Below are 12,559 nucleotides of genomic sequence, written 5' to 3' on the forward strand. Positions count from 1 at the left end.
CCATCAGAATGATGTAAAGAGGGGGTATTAAAAGATCTGCCCATGCAGAAATGAGTCTTCCATCTTAAAGGCTTTGGGGGAGAACTGTGAGAGAAAGCGACACATATGGATAACTAGAGCATTGAGTAATGATATCCGGAAAGGATCCAGTCCATTTCAGAGATAAGAATGCGAAAAAAAAAAATCGAGGAGAAATGCGCCATTAAATGCAGTCCGTGTGGTCATGTCGAGTCGCTTTTTAAAGTCAGTCATATCGAAAGGAGAAAAGTACGCCCGTGATCAGCGTGCTGCGTTGGAAGTGCGAGCTGTCTGGGGTTGGGAGGTGATCGGACAATCCGTATCATCCTCTGCCGGGAACTGGCGCCAGTTCGGACTCCGTCGAGGTGTGGCCATGTGTGTAAAGTCTGTGATCTCAGGCGGATCTGGATATCGTAGCGGGTATCGAGATTCAGCCGCACGCATTGCAGCCGCAAGACTAGCAGATCGAATAGCTTCATCTACCTCACTTGCCTGGTCTCGTGGTTCGGAATCATCAACGATCGGGCTAGAGGGCGATGAGATCGCTGCCTCGGGATTGTTCAATGGCTGGTTGGCGCGAATTGCCGCCACCATCCAGTCGTAGCCGCCGCGCTCGTTGGCATCTTTCAGCCACTGTTCATAGTCCGCATCAACGGGCACATTGGCACCTTGGGCTCGTGCGGCTGTTGCAGCCAACAGACGATTGTTGAGAGCCAGGCCACAGCTCTCCACTTCCTCATCGCTGTACTCGTCCTCGCCGAACGAGGGGCGGTAGTCGGCCAGAGCACTGGAGGTACGCGAACTACTCGCGCGCACGGTGTCATCACTCCCGGTCTCAACCATCATGTCAAAGTAATCTTCTTCATCTTCCTCGGATTCCTCAGTCAAGGTGTAGAAGTCAGGATGGATCCTCACTGCGGGCGGAGGTGTCGGTGTCGCAACGCGGGTAGTATCGCCGGTCGTGTCCCGCACCGTGATGCCCTCCTCCATTTCATAGCGCTGGCGCGCCGACTTGGTGCCCTCCCAGCAACATATCCCCGAAATCTCCTCTTCAGTCAGCTTGAGTTCGTCGAATGCGCGGAACAGGCGGCGGTGCCACGGGAAGCGGCCCAGTCTGAGGCGGTGGGGAGCATAGGCATAATCCAGGCCCGGATATTGGGCTTCAATGCAGTCGAGGGGTCCATAAAAGGCATTTGTTTCAATTCGCACCTCTGGAACTAGGTTGCGAGTAATGTGTGAGGCAAAGGACCCCGGGTCAGTAGAGCGCTGCCGAGGGAAGAGCGTCTCGTACACAATCCCAGTAAGCGATGGCTTCCGCATGGTGAAGGCGAAGGTGAGGGAGAAGAGGGTTAGATAGGGATGAAATAGGTGAAGGAGAAAAGAATCGAGAATAGTCTGCTGGCCAGTTACCCAGCTGCAGGTGTGAAACTGAAACGACTCAGGCGCTCAGGCGAGTCGCCCCCTCCTTGTTGTTAATGGAATTCCCTAATTGTTTAGGGATCTTGACAGCTCCCAACAGTGGGGCGGTCTAGACACTGGTGGGGGACAAACAAGTCATAGAGCGCAATTCACGGGCGGAAAAGGAAGACTGAAGAGAGGAGATTACGGAGATAACGAAGGACAAGAAGATGTACACACATGCGATGGAATCGTAAAGAAGGGAGGAGGAACGAAAAGGAGTGAAAGACAAAGAATGAAAGGAAAAACACGGAGTCGACGGCGTAAGAAAGGAGAAAAGTGGAAGGAGGGCAACTTGGGCTGGGAACAAAAAAGTCACGGGCAGTTCGGCATTTCGACGACTAATCAACCATCCCAAAACCTCGAAAACATCGAATCGCATTGTTACGCGACAACAACGACGACTAAGCGCGGCTCGAAAGGGAACACAAATCCGCTTCGACACGTTGAGATGGGTTTCTTGTTGTTGTCGCTTCTGCACGATCACTGCAGCGCCAGCTGGACTCGGTGGATTCGCATCACAGCCACTCCACTACTCACGGACAGCGCATCGAACAACCGCCTGGCACGTCTAGCCTAAGGGCTAGTACTAGCCCGGGCCCATCATGTCGACCTTTAATGGGGTCCTTGCAGGTACGTCGCATTCCCTCAGTCTTTCTCCGATACCCTCAGACAGACCCCGGCTGACAGTCGATTCTAGAGTTCCCGGACATTCAGAGTAAGTATGACACAATCCTGGGCCGAGTGAAACATCAGCTGAGAAGAGCATCACCATTATCAAGTCGACTACTTTCGGAAGAGCGATGATCGGCCTCCGCCTTTGGCATGCTTCCTCACCCATGTACATACCGATCATCTCCAGGGCCTCGAGTCCTTCCGGGCGCCGTTCATCTACTGTTCCCCGACCACGCGCGAGGTAAGTTTATTCTGACGAGGGTCGAGGCGGGCCAACTGACCAGGGTTAAAATAGTTACTGCTGCGGCTTGAGAAATTCCCCCATCGCATGAATATCGCGCGAGGGATTCTGGAAGCACAAGAGGTGACCTACAAACATCTCAACAAGCTGCTGGTGAGTAGTATCAAGTGATTTTGCTTGCAAATATTTTGAAAATTTGGGATACAGCGACTCATTCCTCATTTCGTTCAGCGCCCAATTCCATTGAACACGCCGACGGAGATTGAACTTACCCCGATTAAAAAGATTCGCGTGACCCTTATCGATGCCAACCATTGCCCGGGAAGTGTCATGTTCCTGATCGAGGGCGATAATAAGACAATTCTCTACACTGGCGACATCCGAGGTCAGCAACCTATCTCCCAACTCAATAGGTCTTCAGTCTTCCAAACTAACAAAATCACAGCGGAAAAATGGTGGGTCGACAGTCTGATACGGAATCCCTTCCTGATCCCATACACTCTGGGTGGCAAGCGGCTCGATAACTTGTATCTTGACACTACGTACCTGTATCATGCTGGTGTACCCCCCGAGACCTTCTGCTCCAAGGCCGAGGGCATTGCAGAGCTCCTGAAACGGGTCCAAAGCTTTCCGCCAGATACGGTCTTCCACCTCGGAGCCTGGACATTCGGCTACGAGGAAGTCTGGCTAACCCTTGCCGCCGCACTGCGAACAAAGGTATTTCAACCAATTCAACCCTTTCTCTCCAAGTCTCGCATAACTCCAAGCACGTTCTCACCAATTCCTATCAACAGGTTCATCCCGATGCATATCAGCTGGCACTCTATCAGTCTCTTGGTCAGGCCAACAGAGGGGTCGACGAGTCTGCGGCCTACAATGGCTTCAGGCTGGGCAACGACATTGTCCCAGGCTGCCTCACTAACGATATCTGCGGCGCTCGGATTCACCTATGTGCCCCTCCATGTATTATTGCCTGTCAGCCCAAGACAGTCTACCTCAGGCCATTCCTGGGTCGTGGGAATGACGGGTTCGAAATGTGTGATATGGGCGCTGGAGGTGGCTCGGGTGATGTTTACCAGCGACATGAACTTGATTTCATAGCAGGGATGAACGCATTGCATCTAGTGAAATATTGCCTCAAGCGCATGAATTCCCACAGCCAGCAGCAAAAACTCACTTTCGAATGGCGGATGCTCCGTGACCTGCAGAACAACGGGGGCAAACTCTCGATCAGCAAGTATGGCATCCTTTTGGATAGCGATATGCGTTTCGATCACTTCGCGGACCTTCTTGTGGCCAATGTCCTCAAGTACGATCAGAATATGGCCGTAGAAAACAGAGCAAATGTGACGGGCAACCCTCGTCGAACGGTCATCGTGAGTTCTTTCTATCCTGGGCTAACTGCGAAATGACTATTATTAACCCTTCTCACAGCGCTTCCCCTACGCACGGCATTCTTCGTACTCTGAGCTGTGTCATTTCATTAGCGTCTTCAAGCCCAAGGACATTCATGCCTGCGTGGTAGATAACCGCGACGTTTCGGGGGGAAGGGAGCTTGTGGACGAGTTCTTTGATCACTTGCTTACTGACCAACCCGGTTACTCTCGGCGCCTTCAGCAGCAGAAGAAACAAGTTCAGGAGGCAGAACAGGCTTGGGCAGCTGAAGTAGAGGTCAGGGAAGAACGCCAGGAGGCGGGCTACCCAGAACCTGCTTTCCTCGAGGAACGCAATGAGGACCCTGCCTCTTACGAATCGTTGTCTGGGATGTCATATGAACTCCTTCGGGAGCTCAATGAAAAATGGCTACTTTTTGCAGACGTCGAGCACGACTTTTCGTCGATCGCAGCCGAGCAGGAGACACGGATGACTAGCAAGCTGCTTGGACTTGTGGATCTGCCCACTCCTGGCGCGGTCAAAGAAAAGCGCGACGAAATTAGACGCGCTCAGGAGTACCTCCAGGACCAGACTGACCCGGCGGAAATGCAAGTCGGACCTCTTCCTCCCACCTGGTCTGGAGGCCTAGACGGTCCAGCCGACTCCAGGAATCCAAAGCCCAAGACTGCGCAGCGAACGTCCCCAAAGCCAAAGCACGCAAAGACGGAGGCTACTAAGGAAGTCAAAGATAGTCCTCCAGCCAGGGCACCCCGAGGCCATTGGACAAGAGTGATGGTCCATCGCAACGAAGCTGGGGTTGCGCAAATCCAGGCAGCTTCCTCGTCGAATGTTCAATCTCCACCTGCCCAGCAAAGCCAGATTTCAGTCCCCGAGTCCGACCTGGCCCCCTCTGTGGGATCTGCAAGCTCTACCAGTCTGACCCGCGAGCGACTGGAAGAGCTTAACAATATGCATCGGCTGGATGGGTCTGCCTCGGTGCAACTAGAAGCTCGAATCGAGGCGTATCTTGCCGCCTTTGAGGACAAGTTCTCGGCCTGGACTGGGATGCTCACCTCAGCGGGTGATAATCACGGCGAGGAAGAGATGGAACTGTGAACGATGCGGATCCCAGCAGGTTCTTCAAGGGAAGGTTTTGATTTCGATCTGACTTTCAATGATTAGAGACAAGCTGAGTGGTATCCTCTTGGACTTGTCTCACTTCGTTGATTGGATATTGAGGTCTTCAGAAATTGCGATGGATGATCGACAGGCTTAACGGTCGTAGCGAAGGGGTGTGTCATTCTGTTATATCCCAGGTCTCCTGTCGCCGGTTGAATGTCCGTTGAATGTTAGGCCTGCCCGGAAGGACCTGCGTGGAGAAGCAGAGAAACGTTGTGCGAGTTTCATGATATTTGCGGGAGCCATCATAATTTTGTCCTCGCTTTACAAGATGGCTAGTGAGTTATGAAAGTGTGCCTGGAGTTCTTATCTTGGATTCGCAAGGGAGAAATTTCCAGTGCATCAATGAAAGTGAATGTCAATATGACCGGGCCAGTAGGCCTATGTTCCCAAGTAGAGGTATCATGTAGGACACTAAGCCTAGCACCGTAGATTCCTACTAGCATAATTCTTGTCAGCACTTTGCATATACAGTAATTATTTTACAATATCCAGTCTATGCATTGCATGAATCGGATACGTCCGACATGGACTCGGCCATGATCCCCTTGAATCGGCGGAGTCCGGTGGGTCTCATTTGGCCGGGGAAGTGACCCTCTCGGCGAACTGCTTCAATTCCCATGGGGCGGCGATGCTTATGGACTTGGTATGTACAAGCTACTCGCTATGAAAGGGTGAACTGGTCAGTCAAGCACCCATATCAATGCACTAGAGTCAACCATTAAGTAACAAAAGACATAGTAAATACACTAATCCAAGAATACAACAATCTCAAAAGCAAATCACCTACTCATGCACCCTCCTATACCCCCATCCATCTTTCCATCAATCCATCTCTTCAATCCCTCGGAACCTCAAAAACCCCCTCAACAAGCCTCCCAATCTCCTCCACTCCTAATTCCCGCAAAGCTCCCATAATCCCCTCCAAAAAATCCCCCTAACCCCCTCCTTACCCCTTGAATAAACATCAATGCCCGCCGGCGTAAAGAGCGTCTTAGCAAAATAAGTAACTACCCATGCATTTCCCAGCTCCTCTTCGCCTTCAGTCACAGTCCCAGTCTTGGGTTCATAACCAAACCCTAAAACCTCCCAATTCGACGACGCAATAAGCAACCACCCCTTCCCACGCCAATCCCACGCACCGGGATTCGATTGCGAGGGCGTGTCTACACCATGGACGGTGTGGATTTTGGGGTTTGAAGGGTTCCGCGATTGATATTGGACCAGATCGTCCAACTTAGTGAGATCACCTCCTGCTGCGTTGTTGGTGGTGGTGTTGGTGGGAATAGGTGTATAAGTGATTTTCACATTTCGTTTATCTTTCCATAGGGGTAGACTGGAGTGTGTGACGTGCCAGGTACCGGTGAGAAAGTCGATGGATGGAGCCTTGTTTTTGGGGTTTGGAGATTTGGAGGCGTGGTGGTTTGGGGGAGATAGAGTGATTCTTGGTGTGGGGGTGAGAGTAGCCATGGTAATTTGTTTCATGCGTACAAGTAAGTGAGTATGCAGTATAGATGTTATAGTTGTATAGGTGTTTGTTTGTATAGGAACGAGAAATGGGGGCGTTGGATCCATATGGGCTTTTGATGATGGACGGACGGCAAGGGAATTGGCGGGGCTGGTTAAAAGGTTAGTGTCGATCGATCGAGCGCAAGTCTATGTAGTTAGAGGATCCTCAAAAATGGAAAAATGGAAATGAGTGTTAAGCTGCAAATGTTGAATATGGACTAATGGCTAGGAATTTAGATTAATTGAGAAGATCACACTACAACGCTACTGTAAGGACTTGGCAGGGTTCATACAGGTAGTGAGACTCAAATGTAGCTTTTGGTGGTGGGGCAATGGAGTTCCTAATTGGGACTACTATTTCGTGCAATAAGCATTCTGGTACTTCATAGTGCAGTTAACAAGACCCCAAATATATCTAAGGTAGTTGAAATTTGCTTACTAGTAAATTGAGGGACTAGATGCCCTACGCTGTATTTGTACTGCCCATAAATCGGCTTACAGCTTACTTTTGGTTTCGCGCATGCTGTTTAGGCTTTGAGCTTCTGCCTGAGGGCCTCGTAGAATCTGTCAACGAAAGTGGAGAGTTACTTACAGCGTCCTCTAATTGGTAGCTCCCTAATTCCTCGTTTCCTATATTTTTGTATGAAATCTTGGGATTACGCAACAACTTGAACCAGTTTACTCCGAGTATCGAAGCCTGCAATATTGATATGGCCTCGTTTCAGATCAAGTTAATAGGTAATTAGACAGCAACCAGCTGGGGCAGTCGACCTCGAAGCATGGTCCGTATATACGATTCACAGCAAGCCATCAAGAACCCACGAGATACCCTGGCTCCGCTCCTTTCTTACTGGTAGGATGAGAACGTAGATATGGGCTTGCAGGGATTGTATATCACTAGGACAGAAAAGGTAATTCTGATCATTTAGAGAACGCGCGGGTTTAAGGAGGCACCTAGGGCGTGATTTGTGTTCATTTTGTTCTTCAAACTCTTTGCGTACTATTTAGAGAACTAGGTGACTTGGCTGTTGTTCTCCCCGGATCAGTTTAATAGTTGCCTTTGTGTCCTTAACACCGCGAGACGACAAAACAGCTTCCGCCGCTATGACGAAGAATGATGCAAATGGTGACTTATTGTTTGCCTAGTGCTATGAACTGTTTCTAGTCTCATCGTTTCTCGGGCATTCCCTGATGGCTCAATGGCTCTGGCTGGGAGTGTCTTCAATACCATCTCCCAGCTGGGTAACTCTGTTGGATTGGCTGTCACGGCCGTCATAGCCGCTTCCGTCACTGCCTATAATGATAGCTCGGCAAATGATACAAGTAGAGCTTCTCAAACAAGCGGTCATCGTCTAGAGGGATATCGTGCTGCGTATTGGACTATATTTGCTGGCATGGTAGCTGTCTTCCTAGTAAGCTCTCTGGGGCTTCGTAACGTGGGAATCGTTGGTAACAAGCAAGAATAAGAACCTGTAATGGTTGAAGGAGACGGTAACTGGTGCAAGTGCTTTTTTTCTGCCTTGGATGCGGGGAATCTATCTCATTCTTTCGTCAACTTGGTCTTTATCTCTTATTGGCCATCGATATATAGCTTTTGGAACTGAACATGGATATAAAGCTCGAATTGTTGTACCTATTTCTTCCGGAAACAACATTTGACTAGATTATCTGTCATCGTGTGGATGTTTGAAGGTCCTGGTTACGCCTCGTTGCTCATTAGATTGTGCTCTATGATTTAATTAAAACGGCAGCGAAGTGACTAACTCGCCCTATCCTCCGGGAGCCGATCACTTCATCACTTCCCAACGCAACAGCTTTACCATCACCTAGCTTACACTATTTGCTATGTACTCCAAATATCAAAGAAAGGAAATCATCACTTTCGTAGCTATCAAAACTAAACACAAACACGAAAACAGCGCTCTCTCTTGCAATGACGAAACAAACGAAACGCCCAAAATAAGTAGATGCTCGAGTAGGTATATTAGAACCAGGCAATGCAGGGGGATGATGATAAACAAAAACAATGACAAGATAGAAAACAATGAGGAGGGAAAAGGGGAGAAGAAAAGTCTCGACGAAGAACATAGCTGGCCAGGTATGGACCACAAGCTGACCCTTCACATCACACAGCTTCCAGCTTCAGCTTCAGCTCCAGCTTGAAGCCCAGGCTTAGAAGATATAGTAAGCCTGCGTCAGCGGTAACTCGGTTGCAGGCTCTGCGTCACACAGCATACCATCAGCCTCGACAGTCTAAAGAAATTCAGAGATTAGCATCATCCCTTTTCATAAAGATCGGATTCAAACTTACGTAGCTCTCCGGGTCAACCTTCATCTTCGGCATCGCGTCGTTAAACTTCATATCCTTCTTGCCAACAGTACGACATCCTTTAACAGCCTCGATACGCTTACGCAGACCATAGCTCTGCACGACTCCATTGTCGATAGAAGCTTGCGAAACGAACATGATTGATAGACTCGGCAAGCGGGCACCGAACATAGGGCGGACAATCATAGGTTCGATCGTTGGGATTGAAGCATTTGGATCACCCTAGACACCGATTAGTGACACGCGTTATAATCATCGGGGTCGGGGTTAAAGGGGGAAGGGGCATACCATCTCCGCAACCACAATCATTCCACTCTTCAACACTTGCACCGGCTTCGTACCAAAAGTACTAGGCTTCCACACGACCAAATCCGCAACCTTACCCACCTCCACACTCCCAATAAGGTGAGCCATACCCTGCGCCAGCGCCGGATTAATGGTATACTTGCTAATATACCTTTTCACCCGGAAATTATCATTATCCGTTCCCTGGTCCTGCTCCAGCTTTCCGCGCTGCGCCTTATTCTTGTGCGCAGTGTGCCAAGTACGCAGGATGACTTCGCCGCAGCGACCCATGGCCTGCGAATCCGAGGACATCATACTGATAGCGCCGATATCGTGCAGGACGTCTTCAGCGGCGATAGTTTCAGCGCGGATGCGGCTCTCTGCGAAGGCGACGTCTTCGGGGATGTTCTTTGACAAATGGTGGCAGACCATTAGCATGTCGAGGTGTTCGTCGAGCGTGTTGAGGGTGAAGGGGCGGGTGGGGTTTGTGCTGCTGGGGAGAACGTTTGGATGCTCGACGACGGAGATGATGTCTGGTGCGTGGCCGCCGCCGGCGCCTTCGGTGTGGTAGGTGTGGATTGTGCGGCCCTTGAAGGCGTCGATGGTTTGTTCGACGAAACCGGATTCATTCAGGGTGTCGGTGTGGATCATGCATTGCACGTCGTATTCGTCGCAGAGGGCTAGACAGTTGTCGATGGCTGCGGGGGTGGAGCCCCAGTCTTCGTGGAGCTTGAGACCGGCTGCGCCGGCTTTGATTTGCTCTTCGATGCTGATAGCGCCGCAGTCGTTGCCTTTTCCTGTGATGCCGATGTTGATCGGGAGGGTGTCGCAGGCTTGCATCATGTTCTTGAGGTGGTTGGGTCCTGGGGTACAGGTTGTTGCGTTCGAGCCGGTGCTAGGTCCGGTACCGCCACCGAGGAAGGTGGTGATACCAGATGCCAGCGCTTCATCCACTTGCTGCGGGCAAATTAGATGAATATGCGTGTCGAAGCCACCGGCCGTGATGATCTTATTCTCGCCGGCAATCACATCTGTAGACGATCCCACCACCAGGTCCGGGTGAACTCCGTCCATGACATCCGGGTTACCAGCCTTGCCGATACCAGCAATCAAACCATTCTTAATACCAATATCCGCCTTGTAGATACCCGTATAGTCGATAATCAAAGCGTTGGTAATCACCGTATCCACACACTCAGCCGCCGAACGTCCAGAAGCCTGTCCCATTCCCTCGCGCAGAGTCTTACCTCCACCAAAAGCACACTCATCACCGTAGCTAGTCATATCCTTCTCCACCTGAATCCACAAATTGGTCAAACCCAGACGCACCAAATCGCCCGTCGTGGGACCAAACATGCGCGAATATGCCTCGCGCTCCATCGAGAACCCGGCAATCAGCGCACTATCCGCCATCGGTTCCGGGACATGCGCGAAGCCGGCAGCCTGCAGCTTGGTAAGAATCTCATCGGCCCGACTCAGATCCACAGGCCCATTGGCAAGCCAATTGCCTCCGCGGATAACCTTGTTACCGGCGATTTCAACTAGGGTGACGGTCTTGGTATCGCCAGGCTCGAAACGGATCGATGTGCCGGCGGCGATATCGAGGCGGTAGCCGTAGGATTGTAAGCGGTCGAAGTGCAGTTGCGGATTCGTCTCGATGAAGTGGTAATGCGATCCGACCTAGCGGTGTCGGAGTACTCGTCAGCCGTGGTCTCTCTGCACTGCAGTGCAGTCCCGCACTGTCCTGTACAGCCCTACTCCCTCAACATACCTGAATCGGCCGATCACCCTTACTCATAACCTTCAACCGAATTCTCTTCCGCCCATCATTCAACACAATCCGCGCATGCTTAGCCGGAATCACCGCGCCGGGCATCTTCTCCGGCACATAATCCTCAGGATCCGGATCGGGGAACGCCTCCCGCGAAGGAACGGGCAAAAAACTCCCATACAGCGCGCGCTCCAGATCACCCTCATCGCTACTAATCGGATGGTGCACCGTGACCAGGTACGTACCGGACGGGAACGTACCCTCGACCTGGAGCTCGACCAGGGTCGCCACGACGGAGGGCAGGACGTGACGACGGCCGAGCATCGTTTTGCCGATGGACATTAGATCGGCGACGGAGTAGTGGCCATCGCGGATGAGCTGTACATCGAGAACGCGGTGTTAGTCAGGCGTTGGCGCAGGGCGCATGGCCATCAATAAGCGCGATTCATACCTCGTGGAGTACACTAGAAATCAAAGCCTGCAAGGAACACCCTTATCAGCGACATGTGCCCGCAAAACAACTGCCTCCCTTCAATCCCTCTCCAGGCGTTGACCAACGTACCACAGCCTCCGCATGATTCAGTCTAACACCCCTCGCCAGACGACGTTGCGCCAGGAACCCGAGATGCGCGATCGTGAGCTTGTCAAGCTATATACGGAAAACATATTAGCATCATTGTCATTGTCATTCTTCTGTTAGCCCAATCTTGGGGCTATGTAGTGATGTTCAACCCTACCTCCTTCGGAACGAGCTGCATGGCGCAGGTGGAACCCGGAGCTTGGCGTACAGCAGCAGGGAACCGTTATCGGGGGGTAGAGGGGTTAAGGTGTGGCAGGGGTGAGCAGGTAAAAAGGTCAAGTATATAACGAGTAGAAAGGGAATGGAATGGGAGTAAAATCAAAATCAACACAATGCTCTCAATATCCCCAACAACGAAAGCGAGGAAGAAAGAGAACGGAAATCAAGAAATGTGGGGAGGTCGGGAGATTGTAGTTCCTCTTAATCTCTCTTTTTTTTCCTTTTCGCTTTTCCCCGTCGACTGCCGTGGCCCCGCGATAAGGAGCGAACGGCCAGAGATAAGCTCGCCGATGGGCGATTGGGCGAGTGGGCGAGTGGATGGACGGTGTGCATGGCGGGGCTGCTCGGCCGTGTTAGTCACGGCGTTGCTAAGGGAAATTGGGGATTTTGTGAGTGGGCGAGATGATGGTGGATGATAAGGGGGTGACAGGGAGAGGATAGGGTCTAGACTAGAAAGAGTGAAGATGAATGGTTTTATTGGTGGCTATATTCATCTTGTCTACACTCTACTTGTTTAGAGTACATGTCATACAACAGTGTCTAAGTAGCTCTCTCGGTTCGCCCCGCTCTCGCCTTATAGTTAAGGATGGACCCGGAATGTAAGCAACGGGAAAGTAAAAACTATAAAAAGAGAGAAAACAGACGACCTTATAAAGACCCGAGAGATACCAAGTGGAGTTGGAGCAATCAATCATCAATTCCATTCAAGAAAAATGGCCCAATAAATACACTTTTGACACAAACGCCCTCGCCCATCAGATTAAAGTCCCCCAGACTCAGACACGCTTCCCCGTTGGTCCCCGGATTGTTCTCCAAAAATGTGGGAAAAAAGAAAAGTGGAAAAAAGAAAAGAAACTCCTCATTTCGTAGGTGCCTCCGCATCACATCAAGCATATCATATCATATGTCCCTCCGCTTTAG

The 12,559-nt window shown here is 50.9% G+C and overlaps 4 protein-coding genes across 4 annotated transcripts; 1 reads left to right on the forward strand and 3 right to left on the reverse strand.

The window, feature by feature from the left end:
• Positions 1-279: 279 nt before the first annotated feature.
• N7473_001066 (uncharacterized protein) lies at positions 280-1,338 on the reverse strand (the record flags this gene model as incomplete). Its single annotated transcript, XM_057147006.1, has 1 exon — positions 280-1,338. One exon carries the CDS (start codon positions 1,336-1,338, stop codon positions 280-282), a length of 1,059 nt encoding a protein of 352 aa, XP_057014892.1.
• A 743-nt stretch (positions 1,339-2,081) lies between these two features.
• On the forward strand, positions 2,082-4,882 carry N7473_001067 (uncharacterized protein; the record flags this gene model as incomplete). Its single annotated transcript, XM_057147007.1, has 8 exons — positions 2,082-2,109; positions 2,177-2,194; positions 2,259-2,392; positions 2,447-2,545; positions 2,624-2,777; positions 2,838-3,109; positions 3,187-3,768; positions 3,827-4,882. The coding sequence occupies 8 exons, from the start codon at positions 2,082-2,084 to the stop codon at positions 4,880-4,882; spliced, it is 2,343 nt and encodes a 780-aa protein (XP_057014893.1).
• A 957-nt stretch (positions 4,883-5,839) lies between these two features.
• Positions 5,840-6,430, reverse strand: N7473_001068 (uncharacterized protein; the record flags this gene model as incomplete). Its single annotated transcript, XM_057147008.1, has 1 exon — positions 5,840-6,430. One exon carries the CDS (start codon positions 6,428-6,430, stop codon positions 5,840-5,842), a length of 591 nt encoding a protein of 196 aa, XP_057014894.1.
• A 2,196-nt stretch (positions 6,431-8,626) lies between these two features.
• On the reverse strand, positions 8,627-11,597 carry N7473_001069 (urease Ure; the record flags this gene model as incomplete). Its single annotated transcript, XM_057147009.1, has 7 exons — positions 8,627-8,707; positions 8,766-9,005; positions 9,072-10,748; positions 10,840-11,217; positions 11,291-11,317; positions 11,402-11,488; positions 11,577-11,597. The coding sequence occupies 7 exons, from the start codon at positions 11,595-11,597 to the stop codon at positions 8,627-8,629; spliced, it is 2,511 nt and encodes an 836-aa protein (XP_057014895.1).
• Between the last annotated feature and the right edge of the window lie 962 nt (positions 11,598-12,559).

The sequence above is a fragment of the Penicillium subrubescens genome (assembly GCF_028828155.1).
Source record: "Penicillium subrubescens strain IBT 31985 chromosome Unknown utg000001l_segment0_segment0, whole genome shotgun sequence".
Classification (NCBI taxonomy): Eukaryota; Fungi; Ascomycota; class Eurotiomycetes; order Eurotiales; family Aspergillaceae; genus Penicillium; species Penicillium subrubescens.